Source organism: Panicum virgatum, chromosome 9K (genome assembly GCF_016808335.1).
Source record: "Panicum virgatum strain AP13 chromosome 9K, P.virgatum_v5, whole genome shotgun sequence".
NCBI classification, from domain to species: Eukaryota; Viridiplantae; Streptophyta; class Magnoliopsida; order Poales; family Poaceae; genus Panicum; species Panicum virgatum.
This window is the reverse complement of record NC_053144.1, coordinates 23,868,260-23,887,339: the sequence shown is the minus strand read 5'-3', so window position 1 is coordinate 23,887,339 and position 19,080 is coordinate 23,868,260. Positions and strand designations below refer to the sequence as shown.

Here is a 19,080-nt window from a genome sequence, read left to right as displayed (position 1 = left end):
TTGTTTTATTTATTCTCTAATAAAAATGCTCTGTAAGTTAGATTGTATCGTGCTGGTACCTTCTGCGCTCGCCTTCGTGCGAGACTTCTGGTGTGTTTCGGTCGGCCTGTGGGTTGGAAACAGCCTGTCAAGTTATACTTAATTAAGCTAATGCGCCTGATGTGTTCAAAAAATGGCGGTTACGCTTAATTAAGCGTTTTAACTCGGCGGGTCTGTCACAAGCGAGCACATGTGGGATCCGGGGCATCCGCTGTGGTTGGAGGAGGGACTAATGATTCAGACAGGTTTGTTCATACCCCACCCCCCCTCTCCCCCGTGCACCCCCAAATACTCTGCATCGAGCTTGTCGCATTGATTTCTAGGGGATTTTCGCGATTTTGTTCAGGTTTTTGGGAGATCAGGGGAGGGGGATTTCACTCTCACGCACTAAATGCTGTGAATCGTGGCACACACCAGTCCTTTGCATTGGGTGGGTGCAGATGCAGAGGATTTTTTTCAGCATGTAGATGTTCATCAGGGTGTTAGGAACACACCCGTGTTCACACCCGGTTGTTTTTCACATCAATTAGCAGGGTTTTTTTTACCAGTTTTTGTTTCCATTTTATTCACATTATTATTCCACAATCCATGAGCGACTAGGGAGATTTTTTGTTGCTTCACTCAGTTTCAATTCAAGGAACTGTACTATACCTAGTTGCTAGATATTAGAATGTGTTCGTCAAATATGTGCCTCCATGCTAATGAGACGACAGTGCTTGATTTTCAGTAGCAATTCCTCTGACGTTTAAACATGCTAATGAACTACTATATTTTTCGTTCAAAAAAAATGAACAACCATATTTCAGTTCCAGGTAGTTCTGCATTTTAGGTCCATAGGTTGATTCAACAAGTGCAGGCAGTAGGACTTGTTATAAATACAGTAGAGTATAGGTGATTAAGGTCAAGAGCTAGCCCTTATAGTTCTCTATTGTATTCACCTATTCTAACACAAGGGCCAGCTCATTTCTATAACACACTTCACATGTAAACATGCAAACGTGCTAATAAATACTGTAATTCTATTATTTTTTCAGTTCAGTTTAGTCCTGCATTTTTTGGGGGTGGATAGGTTGATCTAGTTGACCAGTACAGGCAGCAAGACTTGTAAATATAACACAGAATAGGTATTTAAGATCAGGAACTGACCCCATAGTTAAGTTTTTTTTCATCACCCCCATATTTTTAATGATGATCACACAGGTCATTAGCATCCGCATTTGGATTTGGGCGAGTATTCGATGTGGGGGAGAGGAACTGGAAGCATAGATTTTTTATGGGTTCATGCCCTACGCACCTAAAATTCTCTGCATCAAATTCGTCGACTAACTTTTGGGGCAAGGATTTGCGTGCAGTTGTTCATCCGGGTGTGGGACACTCACACTCACATCCAGTTGATTTTGCAGAGGTCTTGGCGTTCAGGGTGCGCCTGGTGGCAGCGCTAGTGCAGCAAGAACCCGTGCTCGGGTTCAGCTTCGGTGTATGGCTGCAGTGCAGAGTGTCACTGATCGAGGTGGATAGTAGCGGCTCGTCTTCTGGCTAGAGATGAGCTTAGTTGAAGAAGTAATTGAAGAGAGTACGAGTCTGTGCAATCAGCTGCTGCCTAGTGATCGCAGATTCAGACACTAACACATCTGACTTCTCCAGATTATTAATCTGCTCTTTGATCAACTAAGAACTGAGTAATGTGGTATATCAACCTCTCAAATTTTTTCCACTTCTTGTTTTCTCGGTAGGCAACGATACATTTTAGTATATGGCATTTTACTTCGTTAGGAAATAAAAATGAACAGGAACTTTAGAAATAAATATGATTCTACATTATCCAAAATAATGTACTTCATTAGGCTTTAATATGGTTCTAATTAGGCAATAATATGGTTCTTAACCAGACAAAATAGTTTACTTCATTAGGCAATGTTTAATTTAGAATTTAGAATTCATTTTCATTGGTTGCCTAAAGTACAAGGTAATATACAACTATCAGCACTAGTATTTAACACAGAACCTAGTTCCTTAGCTTGACCATATGGGAGTTAATGTTATGTGTGCAGTCATCTTGAGAGTACATAGTCAAAATTTATTAGGCTATAATATGGGCTAATTTAGGCAGTTATGTGATTCTTAATTAGACAATAATATGGCGCTGAAAAGGTAATATAGTTTACTTCATTCGGCAATGTTATTGGACATGTAATTTTTGGTATGTTGTATAGCGGTAGCTGCATTCCCACTAAATCTAAAAGCATGTTCTTTAGAACTATTGTTCAGTTTTTTGAAGCATGATCTGAATTGAAATAGGAGCATTCCTACTAGATCCCATCTGTTGCTCTTTTCATTAGACATGTACTTCCTTTTTTCTCGGGGGGGTGTTATCAGGCTCTTTGGCAAACATTCATGACAGCATGGATAAATTTAATTCACATTGTCATACTTTTATTTTCAAACGTGCTTCCAAACCTGTATAAAAAAATTTAAATCTGGTTGTTAGCTATGCAGCCTTATTTTCTTGTTCTATGCACATTATGCAGCTAGTCTACTCAGCTATTTTTATCCGTATCACTTCCTTGTAAAACTGCAGCTACTAGTGCGCATTGGCGTTACACCATTTTTGGGTAATGTTAGAGGTCATGGTCACATTCTTATAGAGTAACAAAGTAGTTTAATAATATTGAACTGGTATTTAAGTAGTACTGAGCTAGCAAGTTAATAATATTTGGTAAGCAATTTTAAAATGGTTAGACCAAGTATTTAAGTAGTACTTAGCTATTTCCTGCTCAATTGAATAGTTGTATTTCTTGACTCAAATAAAGCACTTGTATTGTTTATAGATGCTCTAATTCTATACATATGTGCACAAATGTTCTAATACAGGTGCTTCTATTGTTTCATCTAGAGGGAAGGAGGCTGCCCAAACAATTTGTGAACATCTAAAGGACGAACCATGGTTTACAATACTCTGCAAGAAGATGCAGATGCAGTAAGACTTGATTCACTCTAAGATTTTAAAAAGCAGCATTTCTTTGCACGTCCATACTCAAGCTCCGAAAACAATTATTTTTTTGGCTACAGACAAGATATGAATGAGCTCATACAATGTTGTGACAGTCAAAACAAGTGACGCTTCACTTTACACGGTGAGCACCTCGAGAAATTTATCTATTGTGGTTCACTTTACATTTTAATTAGATCGGTTATGTCTTTTTTTGGACTTGTATAGGCATTTTAATATTGGTTCTCAATAAAACTGTTCTACAAAGGCAACAAACTAGCATGCCAATTTTTTTGCCAACTACATTTTGCAGCTTCAACAAAAAGGACCGGTGGGGGTGAGGCTTGACCAACAGCGTGCATGTGAAGAATTTGGCCAAACAACTTTGTAGATCTAGCAATTCTACTAGGGGCAGTTGAATAAGTAAAGGTGGTTCAGATTGTGTCCTTCGGCAGTGAGGCTGGTGGGAGGAGGAAGCCTAAAATCGAGCAATTTTTTTTGGGTTTGTACATTTACAAAATTGCTTCAAAGTTTATTACGATATGCTTTCAACTTTCAACAAAAGTGCTTTTTAGGTCTGCATGAGAAAAAAATATCATCGAAAAATATTGAAGTGAGATTTTGTTTTGATGGTTTTGTTGAGGGTAACTCAATGGTGCAATCAGATTTTAATTTTGAAGCTCAGGGGTGAAGTTATGCCTTTTTTAAATCTGAGATTGCTTTTGCATGTGCTGATGTCATCTTTTTTGTCTATCTTATGAAGTTGCACTCCGGTAGCAATTTTTTACTAAAAAGAAAAACTCGGTACCTCTAGATAGTCAAAAAAGGGTATGACGTATTAGGCCGGCCAAACGTTAGCTGTGTCTTTTTTTTTAATACTACTATGCAACTCTATCTAAGGTGTTTTCCTGTCAAGTCTGAGTGGTTTGCTGCTAGTATCCAAATTTTGTTTATCCAACTCTATCGTCAGCGGCTTTTCATTTTTTTCATTTTTTTTGTTCTTTTCATGGGGAGTGCTGCCGCCAAATTTTCCGACCAGCATAATTTATCAGTGAAAAATGAGGTTTGCACCCTATGGGCAAAGTAACAATAATGAAACCGTATCTTTTTTAATAGCTACTGGGGGCTAAGAAAGCCCAGCGGAGGAATTTCACTCAAAGCAGATTTTACATGATCATGCCACTATCCAGTAGTAGCAGTCGGCACAAAAAATAACTATAGCAACAATCTCGAAGCAAATTTGATGACTTTGGCTAAATTTTGAATGATGCATAATAAATAAATAAATAAATAAATAAATAGAATAGAATAGAATAAATTGCAGAATTTTGTATCCTAAAATTAGAACCAGGGTTCGAAATTTCGCGAAATTCGCTTATTTCGGCCCAGGACGAAATTGGCCCATTCGCATTTAAAAATCTCGGCCCTTTTAAAATGGACCTGGTCCCTATCGATAAAGCAGCCCAAGCCCATTCCATTGCTATTCCTAACTCCCCTAAATATGCAGTCGGCAGCACAGGATTTCATTTTTCCTCTCCTCGTTCACTCGGCGGCGGCGGCGGCTGCTGCTTGCTCCGTGCAACCGCGCCTCTCGAGCAGCGCCTGGGCGTGGCAAGGCGAGGAATCGTGGGCGCAGTATTGCGACATCCTTGCCCCTAATTCAAGGCTGCGACCTGCGTGCCTGCAAGCTTGCGAGGGTATGAGGGAGGACAAGAGCACACAGCTCGGCGCCGGTGCTCAAAGATGTCATCTTCACTTCCTTCTAGGTATGCCATCAGCCATCTCTTCCTCCTACATATTTTACTTGGTATGCTATCCCGGAGATAATGTTGTTTAGAACTTTAGATCCTTAGCACAGTGATTAGAAATCCTGGATCCATGTTAGATCTGGTTATTTTTTATTGTCTATTGACTTTATTCCCATGAAAAAAGGAAGATACTAGTTGCATGTTCACTCGATTGCAAAAACATGTCTTGATTTAGATGTATGCATATTGCATAAGCATGGTAGTAGTCTGATGGCTCTAATACCTGATGCTCTATTCAATATCTGAATAAAATAAGTTTCAGTCTATTAAGGTGGTATTCTGATCCCTAATGCATGCTGAAGCTATGAGGAAAATGTCATCATATTATATGTCAAAATTAGCTAGTGTATAGTTGTGTACTATACAACTGAAAAAATATGTTTTTTTAGTGGACGGGGTACAAGCAATTCTAGCAGAACTGAGGCTGTCTCTCCAGCAGTGCATATTGATGTCGATGCAACACCCGCTCCTGCTGCCCTAGGTATAATACTGTTTGGAAATTTGGATAAGTAGATGCATATTATGTACTAAAGCCAATGTCATTCATGTTTTAAATTTTTGAACGGTCTTTTGTACAGGTCAAGTAAAATATAACAACATATACAATGTGTGGAATTATGGTTTTAGTGTTGGACAAGGATTTAAATGTGGGTTTTGTGGCACTTCCAAGAAATCCGGAGGTGCAACACGACTAATGCAGCATCTAGCTGGAGTGCCAGGTGATGTCGCTTTTTGCCAAATGGTGACAAGTGATGTGAAGCAAGCTATGTGGACAAAGCATAAAGATTCTAAGGAAAGGAAGAAAAATTTAAAGAGGAGCAAAAAGATGTTGGAAAATGCTCTTGTGAGTGAGAATGGTGGAAAAGGAAGTATTTATGTGGCAAGCGATGATGAGGAGCAGCAGATGCGCTTGGTAATGGCATTATCAAGATCAGATAATGATTTGCAACAAGAAATGGATATGAGGCAAGCCTCTCATGAGCATGGATCTGGTAGTGGTAGTTCATTTGCCCCAGCAGCTAGTGGCAGATCAGGTAGCAGACCTCCAACTGTACAACCAAGGATTGACTCATTTGTTACAGCTTCTAGTTCTGTCCAGCCTAGGATTGATACCACCTTGAAGGAAGGAGTGGTGGATAAACTTGCACAAGCTTGGTCCAAATGGTTTCATGCAAATGACATTGCCGGGATAAAAGCTGATTGTCCTTATTATCGAGCAGCAATGAGGTTGACTCAAGAGATAGGAACAACGAGTAGATTGTTCAGTGGGAGTGACATTGATGGCCCATGTTTGGATGCTAACTATAAGAGCATTGAGGAGGCTCTTGAGGTCTTTAAAAGGGATTGGAAGAGATATGGTGTTATAGTCATGTGTGACTCATGGACGGGTACGACAAACATGAGTATTATCAACTTCATGGTGTATTGCCATGGGCGCACATTCTTCCATAAGGCTATCAATGCAAGTGAGCACATGCAGAATGCAGGTAATTTATGTTGTTTTTGTATGATTTGCATATTATCATTCGTGATTCATGTGCACTCTAATTTATTTGTCTTTGCATGCCTTGCAGAATATTTGTATACACATATTAAGCAAGTTTGGATGACATTGGCCCCGAAAATGTTGTGTGGCTTGTCACAGACAATGGGGCAAATTACAAGAAAGCATGTGCCAAGCTTGTTGACTTGTACCCCTAAATTATTTGGCAGCCATGTGCTGCTCATACAATCAACCTAATGTTGAAAGACATTGGTAAATTCTCTGAGATTGATGATATTGTGTCAAGTGCCAAAAAATGTACAAATTTCCTACATAGTCACAATAGGCTTCATAATGAGATGAAAAGAAGGATTGGAGGGGAGATAGTTCGTTGGAATGCAACTAGATTTGGAACTGTCTTCATGTTCCTCCAGAGTTTGTGGGAGAGAAAAGATAAATTCCGACAGTGGATGGTCTCTGATGAGTGGAGGAACAATGCTTGGAACAATGAGCCTGGCTTCAAGTATGTTGATAGTTGTATGACAAGTTCTCAGTGGTGGGATGAAATCAAGATTGTCTTAGATACAATTGGCCCACTCTATTCAGTACTTCGCTATGTGGATGGAGATGAGGGGACAATTGCTGGTTTGATGCCAAGATTGTTGAATGCCATTAAGGAGATCGAGGTCTATTTAGGTGAGGGGACACAAAAATGCAACAGATACATGAGAGTAATTAAGGAGAGAGTTCAATATCTCTATGATGACACATTCATTGTTGCTGGTAAGGAAAAAAATGTTCTTATCTAGTTTTTCATTGGAAAACAACATAGTAATTTGTTCTCGATGCTTGCAGCTGCTGTCCTTGATCCAGAAGGGCACTATGGACTCCGACTTCATGAAAATAACAAGTATCTGAGAGCTCTCGAAGAGGCAATCGAAAGGCTAGCTGAATCGGTTGAGAGTGGGGTTGATGCAATAAGGTAAATCCGCACCTTTATATCCTATGAGGGAAAGTTTGATGGAAAATTAGCAAGGGGTGCAGTAGGCAAAATGGCTGCAGGTATGAATGTCCCAAAATTTTTAATCATGCACGTCTCAAATTTTTTGTATGCCCGTTCATATGAATACATCTTGTACCTTTGATTTTCAGCGGATTGGTGGGTATTATTTGGCGGTGATACACCTGAGCTGCAGAAGTATGCCATTCGTATTGTTTCACAGTGTGTCTCGTCTAGTGGGTGTGAGCGGAATTGGAGCACTTTCGCACTAGTTCATACCAAAGTGAGAAATCGTCTTGGTTATGAGAAGTTGCGGAAGCTTGTGTATGTACGCCACAATTTAAAGCAACGTCTCAAGCATGCTGGTGCAGGGAAAAATCAAACAAAAGAGAAAGAGGCTGATCCGTGTGCTCTGTTGATGGATTGCACACTATTTGACGAATCAAACCCAATCATGGATTGGTTGAATAAGCCAAGAATTGAATATGATTTATCTCTTGAAGAAATGCTTGGTCGGTCAAAGAAGCAAAAAATTCTTGCTTTGCAGAGGGGTGCTAGGAGGAAAGGTAAGAGGCATGTTGAGCATGAAGAAGAAGAAGAAGAAGACTTTGTAGAAACTGATAATGACACAGATGAAAACATTCCACATGGCAGCCCTGCTTATGCTGAGTCTGGTGATAGCAGCTCATCAAAAGACACAGACAATGAATCAGAGCCCGGGAATGGTAATTACTTTTGTGTGCATCTACTTCTTTTCTTGTTTACAAAAGACAAAGAAGCTAATTTGTTTCATTATTTCAGTAGGCAATACTCTGGCCACACAACAATTTGAAGAGCAAGCAGAGGACAACAATGGAAGGGCAAGGCGTGCTAGGAAGAAGAAGAGGGTGGATGGATATGTCTATTAGCTACAGTCTTGTCTCTCTAGAATTTAATTATGGACTGTCTCTGAATTTGAACTATGGACTTTTGATCTCTTTCAGGCCACTTTTTATGAATTATTATGAATTTATCACTTATCTATGTTTCCAGTTATGACTGAATGAAACTATGAACTGGGCTATTATGTGGCTTATTATGCCTATGTTATGTGCCTGTATGCTATATGAACCTGTACTTGTTATGCCCTCATGTGAACTATGAAATGTTGAATGTTATGCTTTTATATGGATAGATAACTGCGATATATATTGTATCTGTGGATCTCTTTTTCTTTGCAGCTAAAAAAAGTGTTTTGTAATTCTGCGCAAACGAAATTTCGTCCGAAATTTTGCCCGAAATTTTCAAAAAACTTCGGTGATTTCAGTCAGTTTTTGGTCAAGTTTGAATCACACGAAATTTCCGAAATTTCGTCCGAAATTCGCTCTTTTCGGCCCTGGGCGAAAAAAATGCAAAACGAAATCCAAAACCCTGATTAGAACACATTGGTGAAAAGAAAATCAATATGTGCTCGTTGCAAAACCTCTTTTGTTCCAACTTTCAGATGGGGAAAACAACCAACCAACCAACCAAAGGGAAACAGAAACGGGGGAAGGAGATGGGGCAGCAGAGTCTGCTTCACGCTTCAATCCTTCATCGACCGAAACAGAGTTGTGGGGGGTCAGACCGACAGAGGCCATGGAGAGCTCGCCGCCCACCATCACCGTCCAGGTCAAGTTCGCCGGGCGGACCATCCCCGTGGAGGTCCCGGCCGCCGCGACCACTACGGAGCTGAAGCGCCTCCTCCAGCCGCTCACCAATGTCCTCCCCCGCGGCCAGAGGCTCGTCTGCAAAGGCACCGATCCCAAACCCTTATTACCTATCCCTACTGAGGGCGCCGATTGTCTCCGCTGGTTGCTAATCCCCACTCCCTTGCGCTCCCAGGCAAAGTGCTCCAGGACGCCGAGAGCCTGAGCTCGATGCAGGTGGTAGACGGATCCAAGGTCATGCTCATCGCCTCGCAGGGTCTCCATCAGAGGGTACGGCGTCAACCTCCTTGGGCACGCTCCTGCCAGGCTACGCGGCGTACACGGCGACCAACGCTGCCGTGGAGGCCATGACGAGGATCCTGGCCAAGGAGGTGGCGGCGAAGGGGGTCAGCGCCAACGTGGTGGTGCCGGGCCCCGTGCGCACCGAGCTGTTCTTGGCCGGGAAGGACGAGGCGTTCCTGCGGCGGGTGGAGCAGCAGTCCATGGGGCGGATCGCCGAGACCACGGACGTGGCGCCGGTGGTGGCGTTCTTGGCGAGCGATGCAGCGGCGGTGGGTGAACGGCGAGGTCATCAGGGTCAATGGGGCTTCGTCTAAAGCGAGGGAGGTGTTCAAATTCCATTCAAAAGGTGACACCCGCCGTGTGTGAAAAATTGAAATTTGAGCAGTGTATGAGTGAAATAAGTTAGTTTTTGTTCAATTTTTTTAATACTACTATGCAACTCTATCTAAGGTGTTTTTCTGAGTGGTTTGCTGCTAGTATCCAAATTCTGTTTCGAAGTGCATTGCCTCATAGTTTGTATATGGAGCGAGATAACCCGCGACGCGCGACCTCGTTCTCCTCTCCCCTTACATCTTTTCTCTTCCAGACTTCCACTAATCATATACAGACAACAGGCAAGTCGTTTTCACAAGTCAGGAGGCCGACACCCTCTCCTATTCTGTCTTTCGCGCCCTCCCCATCCAGGCACGTGGTCTTCTATCTCTCTCCCATGTCGCACTTTTTTAACATTTAGGTTGTTCATAAAAAATATTTTATCTCCTTCATACCACCTCTATTTCATAAACCATACGCAACAAGATGAACAAAACTAGACCATACTTACATAAATTTTGACGATATTTTGCACGAGTAGCAACTTATTTGACAACTAATTTTTTTCTGTAGCAACTTATGTGTATATCGGCTTACTGTGGTGACAACTTATATGTATACAGTATTTGTTTTGTATCAACTTATGTGTAAGAGTGTATGATTAATTTTGTTTGTGGTAACTTATATCTATATGTGTGGTAACTCATGGGTATATAGATTTTTGTTTTGTGGCAACTTTTATTTAGATTTTTGAATATTTTATTTTTTATTATAATTTATATATTAACTTATGCACTAGTAGCAATTTATATGTAGATTAAAATTATTGAAATAGTTGCTACAATATACCTATAAAGTTGTCAGTATGTAAGTATCAATTTACGTGTATAGCATGCAAAGCAAAAGTTGCCACAAAAATAGAATCTATTATACAGGTAGCAACTTCTTTGATAATATCAAAACTTAAATTTACATATGAGTTGCTATCCGTGTAAAAATCTTTAACATATATGTAAGTGGGATTTAGTTTTGTTTGTTTCGTCACGTAAAACACAACGATACAATCGATATTCAAAATAAAACTTATATGAAGAAGATAAAATATTTTTATGAATATGAAGTCTATTCGTCCATTCAGATGCTGCGCCATGCAAATGCACAATAGCAGCAGCACGTGGGAGTTACTGGAGTACTGGACAATGGACGGAAGACAGATCAAAGTATATAAAGGTCTGGCACGTAAGGTTTGATGGGCTGTGGATGAAACACAGGCCAGAGGTGGGCCGGCCTGCGGTCGCGCGCTCGAGCTCGCGCGCGACTGGTCGTAGTTTACACTTTTCCGTACTACTCCTGGTACTATTCATCTACATGTAGGGGTGGTAAAAAGTCTAAGATTTTGAACTAAAAAATCTAAGGGCCGAACCCTAAAAGGATCGGGCGCAAATCTTATACAATTTTAAACTAAATAATTTAAAGACTTTGTTGGACTGTGAAGAGCCCACCCCTACCTGCATGGCTTTTTAGTCCAGGGCCAGCCGTGCTTGTTTAATTAGAGTTTATCCCATGATTGTTTAATATGTTTAAATGGCTGTTCAATTCAAATATATAGCTAAACGGTAGGCGACCAAGTGTTTAGCTATTACCATTTAGGCTAACAATGACTCATGGTACACAGTTTCCAATTATGCCTAGTGAATGCTTAGCTACTATTAAATCTACACTTTGTATAGCGAATAACCAATAATGAGTTTTTTTTTGGAACCACCGAATAAGAGTACACTGGCATACAATCTTACTCCATCCTGTTTAGATATATGGGAATAAAACAGGAACAACTGAGAGATTTAATTAACAATTTAATAATTTTTTGAGGTAAATTGTTCGTGTCTTTTGTTTTCAGGGGATTTCGACCTGCTTTCGATCTACTACAATACTTTCCCTTCCGACACCAGTAGACATGCCTCGTGTACTGACCAGCTCTTCCACCCTTGTAGATTTTCCTTTTTTTTTCTTTTTTTTTCTTTTCATGGGGAGTGCTGCCGCTAAATTTTCCAACCAGCATAATTTATTAGTGAAAAATGAAGTTTGCACTCTATGGGCAAAGTAACAATAATGAAACCATATCTTTTTTAATAGCTACTGGGGCTAAGAAAACCCAGCGGAGGAATTTCATTCAAAGCGGAATTTACATGATCAGGCCACTATCCAGTAGCAGTCGGCACAAAAAATAAGTATAGCAACAATCTCCAAGCAAATTTGATGACATTGGCTAAATTTTAAATGATGCATCATTCAAAATAGAATAAATTGCAGAATTTTGTATCCTAAAATTAGAACACATTGGTGAAAAGAAAATCAATATGTGCTCGTTGCAAAAGCTCTTTTGTTCCAACTTTCGGCAGGGGAAACCAACCAACCAACCAAAGGGAAGCAGAAACGGGGGGAAGGAGACGGGGGCGGCAGTCTGCTTCACGCTTCAATCCTTCATCGACCGAAACAGAGTTGTGGCTTGTGGGGGGTCAGACCGACAGAGGCCATGGAGAGCTCGCCGCCCACCATCACCGTCCAGGTCAAGTTCGCCGGGCGGACCATCCCCGTCGAGGTACCGGCCGCCGCGACCACCGCGGAGCTGAAGCGCCTCCTCCAGCCGCTCACCAACGTCCTCCCCCGCGGCCAGAGGCTTGTCTGCAAAGGCACCGATCCGGCGATCCCCAAACCCATATTACCTACCCCTACTGAGGGCGCCGATTATCTCGGTGGTTGCTAATCCCCACTCACTTGCGCTCGCAGGCAAAGTGCTCCAGGACGCCGCGAGCCTGAGCTCGATGCAGGTGGTAGACGGATCCAAGGTCATGCTCATCGCCTCGCAGGGTCTCCATCAGGGGGTACGACATCAAACTCCTCGATCTGAAATAATCTGATTCCTGATGCTTAGAGTTGAATCCGTCGGAGTAGGGTGCAGTCCTTAAGCATGTGCGGAGGTTCGATTTTGGTCTGTGCTCAGGATTGCTAGCTGGGACTGGGAGCGGATCTGAAGCTTTTAGTTGTCTTTCTCGAGCATGAAGTTATAAAAGATGTTAAACTTGTAGAGTGTGTCACCGACCAAAGATAACTGCCTTTATTTCAACATATTGATGCCTTTGCCGTTAATGTTGGGGATTGATGAAAGTAGTTGTGAAGTCAAATATTCTACCATGAAAGGATTGCATTGCTCATAATGTTACAAGGGAGGAAATGGAAGCAGGGGACAAATGTTATGTATTTGATATGACCTTCTTTTCTGTGCCTACTCTCAAATAGGATGGCCCCATCACCAAGAATAGCAGCAGTTCTGCAACAAGTGTAACAAGAGCCTCGAAAGTTAAGGAACGTCAAACACAAAAACCAGAGGCAGTTGTTGGCAAAAGCCGAGCTGAGCGATGGAAATTGACGGGCGTTGTTGCACTGCATGACTGCGACTTGAAGGTATCTGATTATAAGTTTATAACTTGTTTGATGCACCTTTATGACCCTGTGAACGCATTCTAGCATAGCATTATTGTGATTTTTAATTTTTTGGGAGATGTCATATCTACTGATAGTCAACAAAAGTTTTCCCTGTATATTGGTTGCAATGAAATATGTCTCATGCTTTATTACTGCCTTTTCACCAAAGAGACCCTAGATGAAAATAGTCTAATAGCGTACTTGTTTGAATCCTTTTGTAAATTGCTGCCCATGATTAGCAGTCTGGCTTGTGATTCGATGCTACTATTCCCTGAACCATTCATCATTCACTTCTTCCAGCCTTATGGAACTTGAAGATATTAATTTTTTATTACCTTATTTTCTCATAACAATTTATATAATTTAAACATAAGTAACACCTTTTTGTGGATGTTTTTCCTTATAGGCAGTGCCAGAAGAAGTCTGGGACTGTGGCCCCTCAGTACGGATATTAGATGCCAGCAACAACTGTATAAAGGAAATTCCGCATAAAATTGCTGCTCTTAAATCTCTAAATGTAACTTTTCTTTCACACTGGATGAACTGGGTTGTTTTCCGCAAGGAGCTATAATTGTAGCTTATAAGTGTTATAATTATATGTTGCAGAAAGTGCTCCTAACTGCCAATGATATAGATGATGAGAACATCAGCTGGGAAGGTCTATCATGCCTTCAAAAATTGTTAAACCTGTCTTTAAGCCAGAACCGGTAGGTCAGATTCTGAAATTCTTGTCTTGTTACTCATAGTAATATATGAATTACCCGTGATGTTGCCAGTGGATATAAACAACTTCTATAATTATGTTCTCGAAAATTATTTTTCTCTTGATTCTTACCCATGATCTTGGCTTGTAAGGTGATACCCGGAGAGTGTGTAGTTTCCCAACATAAGCTGCTGGTGGCCGACTTTCGTTTTCAGATGCGTGCCCGTAGGTCTAAACAAGCCAAGATCGCAAGAACGAAGTGGTGGAAGCAAAAAGGGGAGATGGCCAAGGTATTCAAGGGAAGAGTTATTGTGGAGGGCTCTTGGAATGAAGAGGGCGACGCAAGCTACATGTGGGAGAAGATGGCGACCTGCATTCGGAAGGTAGCTTCGGAAGTTTTTGGGATGACCAGAGGGGGTGGGTGCAAAACTAAAGACACGTGGTGGTGGAACGAGGACGTCCAGAGGGCTATTAAGGAGAAGAAAGAGTGTTATAAGCGTTTGTTTCTTGATAGGAGTGCAGATAATATAGAGAAGTACAAGGTGCCAAAGAAGATCGCAAAGCGAGCTGTGAGTGAGGCGAAGGGTCGGGCTTATGAGGATATGTACCAACGACTGAATACAAAGGAAGGAGAGAAGGACATCTATAGAATGGCGAGGGTGCGTGAGAGAAAGACGAGGGACTTCAGCCAGGTCAAGTGCATTAAGGACGATATGGATCAGCTCTTGGTGAAGGAGGATGAAATCAGCTGTGAGTCAGACTTAGATGGCAAGAGTATTTTGACAGACTGTATAACGGGGATAATGAGGATACAACTTTTCAGCTGGACGACTCTTTTGATGACACCAACAGGTGCTTTGTGAGGAGGATTCAAGAATCTGAGGTCAAAGAGGCGTTGAAAAGGATGAAAGGAGGTAAGGCGACAGGCCCTGATGGTATTCCAGTCGAGGTGTGGAGGTCCCTAGGTGATATAGCTATAGTTTGGCTAACAAAACTTTTCAACCGTATTTTTCGGTCGAACAAGATGCCTGAAGAGTGGAGAAGGAGTATATCGGTGCCGATCTACAAGAACAAAGGGGATATTCAAAGCTGCACTAACTACCGGGGAATTAAGTTGATGAGCCATACTATGAAGCTATGGGAGAGAGTTATTGATCATCGTTTGAGAGGGATGACGCAGGTCACTATGAACCAGTTTGGTTTCATGCCTGGAAGGTCAACCATAGAAGCAATTTTCCTAATAAGACATGTCATGGAGCGGTATAGAGAGCAGAAGAAGGACCTACACATGGTTTTCATTGACTTGGAGAAGGCTTATGACAAGATACCATGGAATGTGATGTGGTGGGCTTTGGATAGGCATAAAGTCCCAACAAAGTATGTGGCCTTCATTAAGGACATGTACAATAATGTAATGACTAGGGTCCGAACAAGTGATGGTGACACAGATGACTTTTCGATTAAGATAGGACTACATCAAGGATCAGCTTTGAGCCCATATCTTTTTGCCCTAGTGATGGATGAGGTCACAAGAGGCATACAAGGTGATATTCCTTGATGTATGCTTTTCGCTGATGATGTCGTGTTAGTTGATGAAAGCCGTGCGGGAGTGAATAGGAAGCTGTAGTTGTGGCGGCAAACGCTAGAGTCCAAAGGTTTTAGACTTAGCAGGACTAAAACTGAGTATATGAGGTGTGACTTCGGCGCCACTCATGAGGAGGGAGATGTTAGTTTGGAAGGCCAAGTAGTGCCCAAGAGGGATACCTTTCGATATTTGGGATCGATGCTACAGAGAGATGGAGATATTGATGAGGATGTTAGTCATAGAATCAAAGCGGGATGGATGAAGTGGCGCCAAGCATCTGGCATCATTTGTGACAAGAAGGTACCTCAGCAGTTAAAAGGCAAGTTTTATAGAACGGCGATTAGACCGACAATGTTGTATGGTGCGGAATGTTGGCCTACAAAAAGGCGGCACATCCAACAATTAAGTGTTGCAGAAATGCGCATGTTGCGTTGGATTTGTGGGCATACAAGGATGGATCGAGTTCGAAATGATGATATACGTGATATGCTAGGGATAGCACCAATTGAAGAAAAGCTTATCCAGCACCGGCTGAGATGGTTTGGACATGTCCAACGGAGACCGCCAGAGGCACCAGTGCATAGTGGTATCCTAAAGCACGACGGTAATATGAGGAGAGGCAGGGGCCGGCCGAAGTTGACATGGGAAGAAACAATTAGAAAAGACTTGAAAGACTAGAGTATACCTAGAGATTTGTCCTTGGATAGGAGTGCTTGGAAAGCCGCGATTCACGTGCCAGAATCATGAATAATGGTCTTTGTTGGGTTTCAACTCTAGCCTACCCCAACTTGCTTGGGATTAAAAGGCTTTGTTGATGTTGATGTTGATTCTTAGTGTTGCTTTAACTTGCCCACTGTAAGCTAGATATTGACCTAGAGTCAACCATAACCAGCAGAAAGCTAGCATCAACTACTTTCATATGTTGACAAAGGAGAGATTGCATATTGAATATTAAGGTTTGCATTTTTTTTCCTTGACGTTTGTAATACAATCCTGTGGGTGGGAAATACATCTCAATAGCTAATCTGGTGATGCTTGACTTCATGATTTTTGAGGTTAAATGGGATGATAGCAGCATAAAGGCTAGCTTTTAAATTTGAGTTGTCTATTGAAAAACTGTTAAACTTCATGAGCTCACATTCGTTTTCACCTATGAATTTGCCAACATAATTAATAAATAATTGTCAGTTGACTCTCCTGCCACCAAGGTGCGTACATATGATCACCTATATACACAAAGGGGATATTCCATGGTTTATTTCCTCGATGTTATCTAACATGATCTCCAACATGCATATTTTTGGCACACATGGAAACAAGATAATGTGATTATTCTCCTTCTTTTTTTATCTTGCAGACTGGTTAGCTTACCATCAACTTTGGGCTCACTGACTTCTCTGCGTGAACTTCGTATTGCAAACAACAGGCTTGATAACTTGCCTATCGAAATAGGATCGCTGAAGCATCTCCAGATTCTGATAGCAAATAACAATAGGTTGTCCTAGAACTCACCAGTTGTTGGCTTGCAGCACCTTACTAAGTTATTTCACATTTTGACATGTTGATCTTATACCGTGTTTATTCTATCTACTGCTAAACAAATGCTTTGGGTCGAGAAGCAATACAAGATTGCTGAGATGTGTGATCATCTGAGACTAGCATTGTTTGTTAAACATGATTAGGGTTGTAATAACCACATTTTGATAGAGTTGATCAGCGTCTCGAGTTTGACACTAGTCTGATGACAGTTGTTTTTGCAAGTGCCCATTCTATTTTTAATATAGTTTTAGTTGTATTTGCGCCGAGAACACATTTTTAGGATGAAGTAAAGAATAATAACATGGTCAGATTTTGTTTTTTTGGCACATTTCATAGTTAATGTACACATACCGGTAGGTTGTGACTGGTTCAACCATAGAAAAAAGTTGGTAGAGGGAGAAGAGAACATCTTTTGCATTCCAAAAGTAAACTTTTCTATTATTTCTTACGGGAACTGTATTAGTAATACTGTGACGGAATTAAAACTTAAAACTTATGGTGAATGCGACATTTGACTCATTTTCACTTGTTGGCAGGATAGCCACATTGCCTTCATCTATAGGAGATTGTGAATCTCTCACTGAGGTATGTTCTTTTTGTGATATATTACCCATTCCAGCTTCATATGTATTTCAGAGAACTATTTTGAACACATAACTACTTTGAGTTTGCATTGGCAGTTTATATCACTCAAATCTTGAATTCAGGTTGACTTGTCATCAAATCTCTTAACTGAACTGCCAGAGGCCTTTGGTAAGCTTTACAATCTCAAGGTGTGTGGCACTGTGACTTTAGCTATATGCAAAAAGTATTTACCTTCTAAGAAATATCTCATCGCTAACCTCAAATGAAGAGCTGAAGTAACTTAATGCATCTTAAGTTGATAATATTGTAAATGTCCCATTGTTAGATTGCAACAATGCTTACACTATAGAAGATACCACAACATACACTATCCAACTGCAACAATGTTTATATAGCTGGTGCATAAATGAATATAGAGTTATTATTAGTCTAGTGGATAGCAGCAGCCCCACAAGATGCATGAGATGCTAACTTGTGTGGATAGTTTCTGCATGAAATTTTGTGGTGTATCTAAGCTGAAGGTTGAACATCTATTTTCTTTGTTTCTTAATATTTCATTCAAAGAAATAGGTTTTATGATTTGTCAGACTACCACAAATTTCTTGGATACAAAATTATTTCATTACACCTATTAGCGTGGATTGATTTAGTTTTACTTTACTGAAAAACATCTCTATGATGCTGCTTCTGCCTTTTGTATTATTTTTTTGTTGAAGGAAATGTTTATTTCCTTTGTATGTTTTATGCTTCAGATTTGTTTTTGTTTTGCTTGAATTGTTATTGTTGCACAGAAGCGAACATCGTGTAACATTCTTTATATGAAACATCTTTTTTTCAATAGGTTTTGCATCTAAGGAACAATGGTCTTACATCCCTGCCTTCGACGTTATTTAAAAAGTGTATGCAGCTTATTACACTTGATCTCCATGGAACAGAAATCACAAATGATATTCTTCGGCAGGTACCATTTCCTTAAAGAGTCATGTCTGCCCGTCAGTATGCATGTTTTCGTTCACATTTTACTATGTAGTACAGTAGTAGTGTATATTCTTTGTTTCTATAATTACAGTATTATGTGTCTAATATCATCATTTGTACTAGTGGCCTAGACGCCTAGTAGCTACATGCGGTTTTTCTGAGTTTAACCTATTTTGACAAATACACTAGTTTGGTAGTAGGCTCTGAGCCTCTCATAGGCATTTTCTAGTGGTAACGTCAATTTCACCTGTTCCGATTTCCAAACAGGTGGAGGGGTGGGAGGAGTTCGACGAGCGTCGGCGGCAGAAACATCAGAAGCAGCTAGACTTCCGTGTAGGCTCATCTGGTGTGTTCGATGAAGGCGCCGATGACGATAACAGGCGTAGGTAGTAATTTATTGCCTGTTGCGAGCAAGATCATCTGCTCTGTATCTGGCTTTTGTCCCAGATAAACTGTACAACTCAGAACACAGTTTTAGTGCTCGACATGAAAAGCTTTGTTACTCAGTCACAGGATAGATGTTCTTAAGAAATGCATGACACTGCTGAATATTTTTTTGTAGCACTCAGCCTAGACCCAAAAAAAAAAACTGTGGCACATTAC

The 19,080-nt window shown here is 40.9% G+C and overlaps 2 protein-coding genes, 1 long non-coding RNA gene and 1 pseudogene across 8 annotated transcripts; all 4 read left to right on the top strand.

The window, feature by feature from the left end:
• Positions 1–94: 94 nt before the first annotated feature.
• On the top strand, positions 95–3,755 carry LOC120650886. 4 transcript variants are annotated; one of them, XR_005665840.1, is made up of 5 exons: positions 96–284; positions 386–469; positions 1,443–3,016; positions 3,109–3,173; positions 3,342–3,755. It is a non-coding gene; the product is annotated as an uncharacterized LOC120650886 (long non-coding RNA). The 4 variants fall into 4 exon arrangements; XR_005665841.1 differs by lacking the exon at positions 386–469 and having other exon boundaries at positions 97–284; positions 1,443–1,726; positions 2,933–3,016; XR_005665839.1 differs by having other exon boundaries at positions 95–284; positions 386–3,016.
• A 906-nt stretch (positions 3,756–4,661) lies between these two features.
• On the top strand, positions 4,662–8,490 carry LOC120650884. Of its 2 annotated transcripts, none has more exons than XM_039928183.1 (7): positions 4,662–4,794; positions 5,226–5,317; positions 5,415–6,323; positions 6,411–7,102; positions 7,175–7,381; positions 7,472–8,044; positions 8,124–8,490. In XM_039928183.1, exons 1-4 carry the CDS (start codon positions 4,772–4,774, stop codon positions 6,575–6,577), a joined length of 1,191 nt encoding a protein of 396 aa, XP_039784117.1. In that variant the 5' UTR covers positions 4,662–4,771; the 3' UTR covers positions 6,578–7,102; positions 7,175–7,381; positions 7,472–8,044; positions 8,124–8,490. The 2 variants fall into 2 exon arrangements, with proteins under 2 accessions (XP_039784117.1, XP_039784116.1); XM_039928182.1 differs by having other exon boundaries at positions 8,121–8,490.
• An 839-nt stretch (positions 8,491–9,329) lies between these two features.
• On the top strand, positions 9,330–9,655 carry LOC120647850 (annotated as a pseudogene).
• A 2,369-nt stretch (positions 9,656–12,024) lies between these two features.
• Positions 12,025–19,045, top strand: LOC120650882 (plant intracellular Ras-group-related LRR protein 8-like). 2 transcript variants are annotated; one of them, XR_005665837.1, is made up of 10 exons: positions 12,025–12,294; positions 12,392–12,486; positions 12,902–13,066; positions 13,494–13,604; positions 13,694–13,794; positions 16,733–16,870; positions 17,451–17,499; positions 17,622–17,667; positions 18,341–18,460; positions 18,745–19,045. XR_005665837.1 is itself a non-coding variant. In XM_039928181.1 (10 exons), the coding sequence occupies exons 1-10, from the start codon at positions 12,138–12,140 to the stop codon at positions 18,865–18,867; spliced, it is 1,125 nt and encodes a 374-aa protein (XP_039784115.1). In that variant the 5' UTR covers positions 12,033–12,137; the 3' UTR covers positions 18,868–19,045. The 2 variants fall into 2 exon arrangements, 1 of the variants encoding a protein (XP_039784115.1); XM_039928181.1 differs by having other exon boundaries at positions 12,033–12,294; positions 17,622–17,687.
• Positions 19,046–19,080: the final 35 nt, after the last annotated feature.

What these genes read in the sequence shown, in the direction of transcription:
- LOC120650882 (XM_039928181.1), top strand. Translation starts at nt 12,138, where the DNA reads ATGGAGAGCTCGCCGCCCACCATCACCGTCCAGGTCAAGTTCGCCGGG. An exon ending in CCAGAGGCTTGTCTGCAAAG is followed by an intron (nt 12,295 to 12,391) that starts GCACCGATCCGG and finishes TTGCGCTCGCAG; the next exon opens with GCAAAGTGCTCCAGGACGCC. An exon ending in CTGTCTTTAAGCCAGAACCG is followed by an intron (nt 13,795 to 16,732) that starts GTAGGTCAGATT and finishes TTTATCTTGCAG; the next exon opens with ACTGGTTAGCTTACCATCAA.
- LOC120650884 (XM_039928183.1), top strand. Translation starts at nt 4,772, where the DNA reads ATGTCATCTTCACTTCCTTCTAG. An exon ending in TCATCTTCACTTCCTTCTAG is followed by an intron (nt 4,795 to 5,225) that starts GTATGCCATCAG and finishes ATGTTTTTTTAG; the next exon opens with TGGACGGGGTACAAGCAATT. An exon ending in TGAGCACATGCAGAATGCAG is followed by an intron (nt 6,324 to 6,410) that starts GTAATTTATGTT and finishes CATGCCTTGCAG; the next exon opens with AATATTTGTATACACATATT.